Source organism: Nanorana parkeri, unplaced genomic scaffold (genome assembly GCF_000935625.1).
Source record: "Nanorana parkeri isolate BGI_ZX_2015 unplaced genomic scaffold, ASM93562v1 scaffold114, whole genome shotgun sequence".
In the NCBI taxonomy this organism is placed as follows: domain Eukaryota; kingdom Metazoa; phylum Chordata; class Amphibia; order Anura; family Dicroglossidae; genus Nanorana; species Nanorana parkeri.
In genome coordinates this window covers 1,763,333-1,765,632 of record NW_017306382.1, presented here as the reverse complement: position 1 = coordinate 1,765,632, position 2,300 = coordinate 1,763,333, and the positions used below count along the sequence as shown (strand labels likewise).

Here is a 2,300-nt window from a genome sequence, read left to right as displayed (position 1 = left end):
ATCACTGGTTGGTAGAACACTATTGCCCCACTGTTGCTGTGCGCTGTTCTCTATCCCAGCGGGGAGGAGAGAATCTGTCACAGGAGGCAGAGCCCTGCGGGAGGAGAGCGCTGTGAGTGGTTGGCGTCTCCCCACACCGCTCAGCCTCCTGTCACAGATCAGGAGAGCAGTGTGGGAGCGGAGACAGCCATTGCTGTCACAGGAGGCTGAGCTCTCCCCCCGCACCGCACCACCCTGCCCAGCCTCCTGTGACAGCTGTCAGTATGGAGAGCGATACAACCAGTCAGTGATTGCTGAGTGTTTGTAAATAATTGAGGACAGAGTATGGTTACTATATCCTCAATTATGAATGAATGGGAAGTGATCTACATCACTTCCTGTTCATTCATGATTGTGGATATAGTAAACATACTCAGTAAACACTCAGTATAGAGGATTCCTGCTCATTTATAACAGGGGCTGCAGAACAAGAGATTGAGGACTCTGTGTCCTCAATCTCTTTTTCTATTTTAAAAGGGAAATATCAGGGGTCTGTTTAGACCCCCAATATTTCCCTGAAGCCCCTAAAAGTAAAGTAAAAAATAAATAATTAAAACATTTATAAAAAATAAATACAAATATCTTTAAAAATGTGAAAAAGTTAGAATATAAAACATTTTCGGTTTTGGCCTGACATTTCTTTTCATTTTGGTTTCATTTTTTTTACATTTTCATTTGGGTGCACCTCTGCTTGCAATGTATAGAGGTGACCTGAAGAGCAGTTTTTTTTTTTCAACAAATGGATAGTAGGACTATACTATGCATTACAGGACATGTGGAATCATTAGCCTGACGACGTCCTTATCCTTGTTTTCTTTTAGAAGCACAGAAGCCATCATGAAGGTCACGCAGCCAGAAAAGACGCTCCTATTCAAGAAGGAGTCCAACGGCTCTGTCTTCCGCATTCCCTCTCTCATCTACATCAAAGAAGCGAACATGTTTTTGGCATTTGCTGAGAAGCGCAAAAGTGAGAACGACGCCGCGGCAGAATACCTGGTGATGAGAAGAGGAATCTACAAGACAGGATATGTGACGGTAGGTCCGCAGAAGTTGAGTTATAGCTTAGGATTTTAGGGAGAGAGTGCGCTGCAGACGTCACTTCCCGAAGGTTTGGGCTTCTAGAAGATGATGAAGCCATTTTCTGACAACAAACTAGTCATTACCTCCAATGGGGGGGATTTATCAAAACGGGAGCAGACAAAATGTGGAGCAGATTTGCCCTGCAGCCAATCAGCTTCTCTGTCTCATTTTCAAATATTACCTATTCTGACTCCGATTGTTGTGATAACGATATATCCCTTGCTGAGACCTCTATGCCCGGCCTGTATAAGCAGATATACTCACTGCGGACAATCCTTGTCAGATAGCTGAACTCACCGATACCGATTCATTCAAAAGGGTGCTTTATTCTTAACATCAAGGTTACAGCAGATGGATGGAACAGCAGTTGAATGGTTATAGTATTGTGCCGTCAAAAAATTATGCCTTTCCTAGCGTACTATGTAGAGTACATGTGTCCTAGTCTGATGAATGGATTCAGCTTGGCAGTTGGATTGTTTTTAAGAATGCCCTGTTTGTTACGGACACATTTTATCTCTGTGCTAGAGATGTTCTGTTCTGCATTGTGTAGTAGAATCAGCTGGCTTTCAGCAATGTCCTTTGCAGAAAGAGGGTTTTGACATATGTGCCAGTCCTGACAGTAGGCATCTGTGGGCTTTGTGTGTTGGCAGTGTGTAGTAGGGACTAACCTTGCAGTACTGCGTTCAGGCCTTGTCCACTTTGTGAAACGCCCATAGCGCTGACAGCCCAACACAAGTCTTTGTTCACTTTTGGTGACAAGGGTTTTTACTTCAGGTGAAATCTCTGGATCGTTGTCAGGATCTAGAAGACTGACGACATCAGCTGTAGCTTCTTCTGGATGATCCAGCAGGAATTCAGGACCTGTTGACCAAGAAGAAATTGCAAAGATACTTGCAGACATTGGCCTGGTGGCATGATCTGCAGGATTAACTTCTGATGGGACATAATAGCATTGTTCAGGCTTGGAAGCTAACTTAGCTTTGCCAAACAGGAACCCCTATGTGGGTGTGATTAGAAGAGTCTTTCACCTTGAAGTAGGCAGCGGCTGCTATGGTCTCAGTAGATGCCTCTGAGAAGATGTGAAGCTCTTTTCTCTGACTTGCAGCAAGGAAAGCTAAAGTGTAGCAGTGTGGTATTTGGATTCCATCTAAGGCATGTAGAGATTGCCGTCTCTGTAAGGA

At 44.1% G+C, this 2,300-nt stretch overlaps 1 protein-coding gene across 1 annotated transcript in view; it reads left to right on the top strand.

Annotated features, from left to right (window-relative positions):
• Nucleotides 1–873: 873 nt before the first annotated feature.
• Nucleotides 874–2,300, top strand: part of LOC108784426 (sialidase-4-like) — a 17,773-nt gene continuing 16,346 nt past the window's right edge. Inside the window, exon 1 of the mRNA XM_018553243.1 lies at nt 874–1,074. Coding sequence (XP_018408745.1) covers nt 877–1,074 — 198 coding nt within the window. The 5' untranslated portion in view covers nt 874–876. The remainder of the gene's footprint in view (nt 1,075–2,300) is intronic.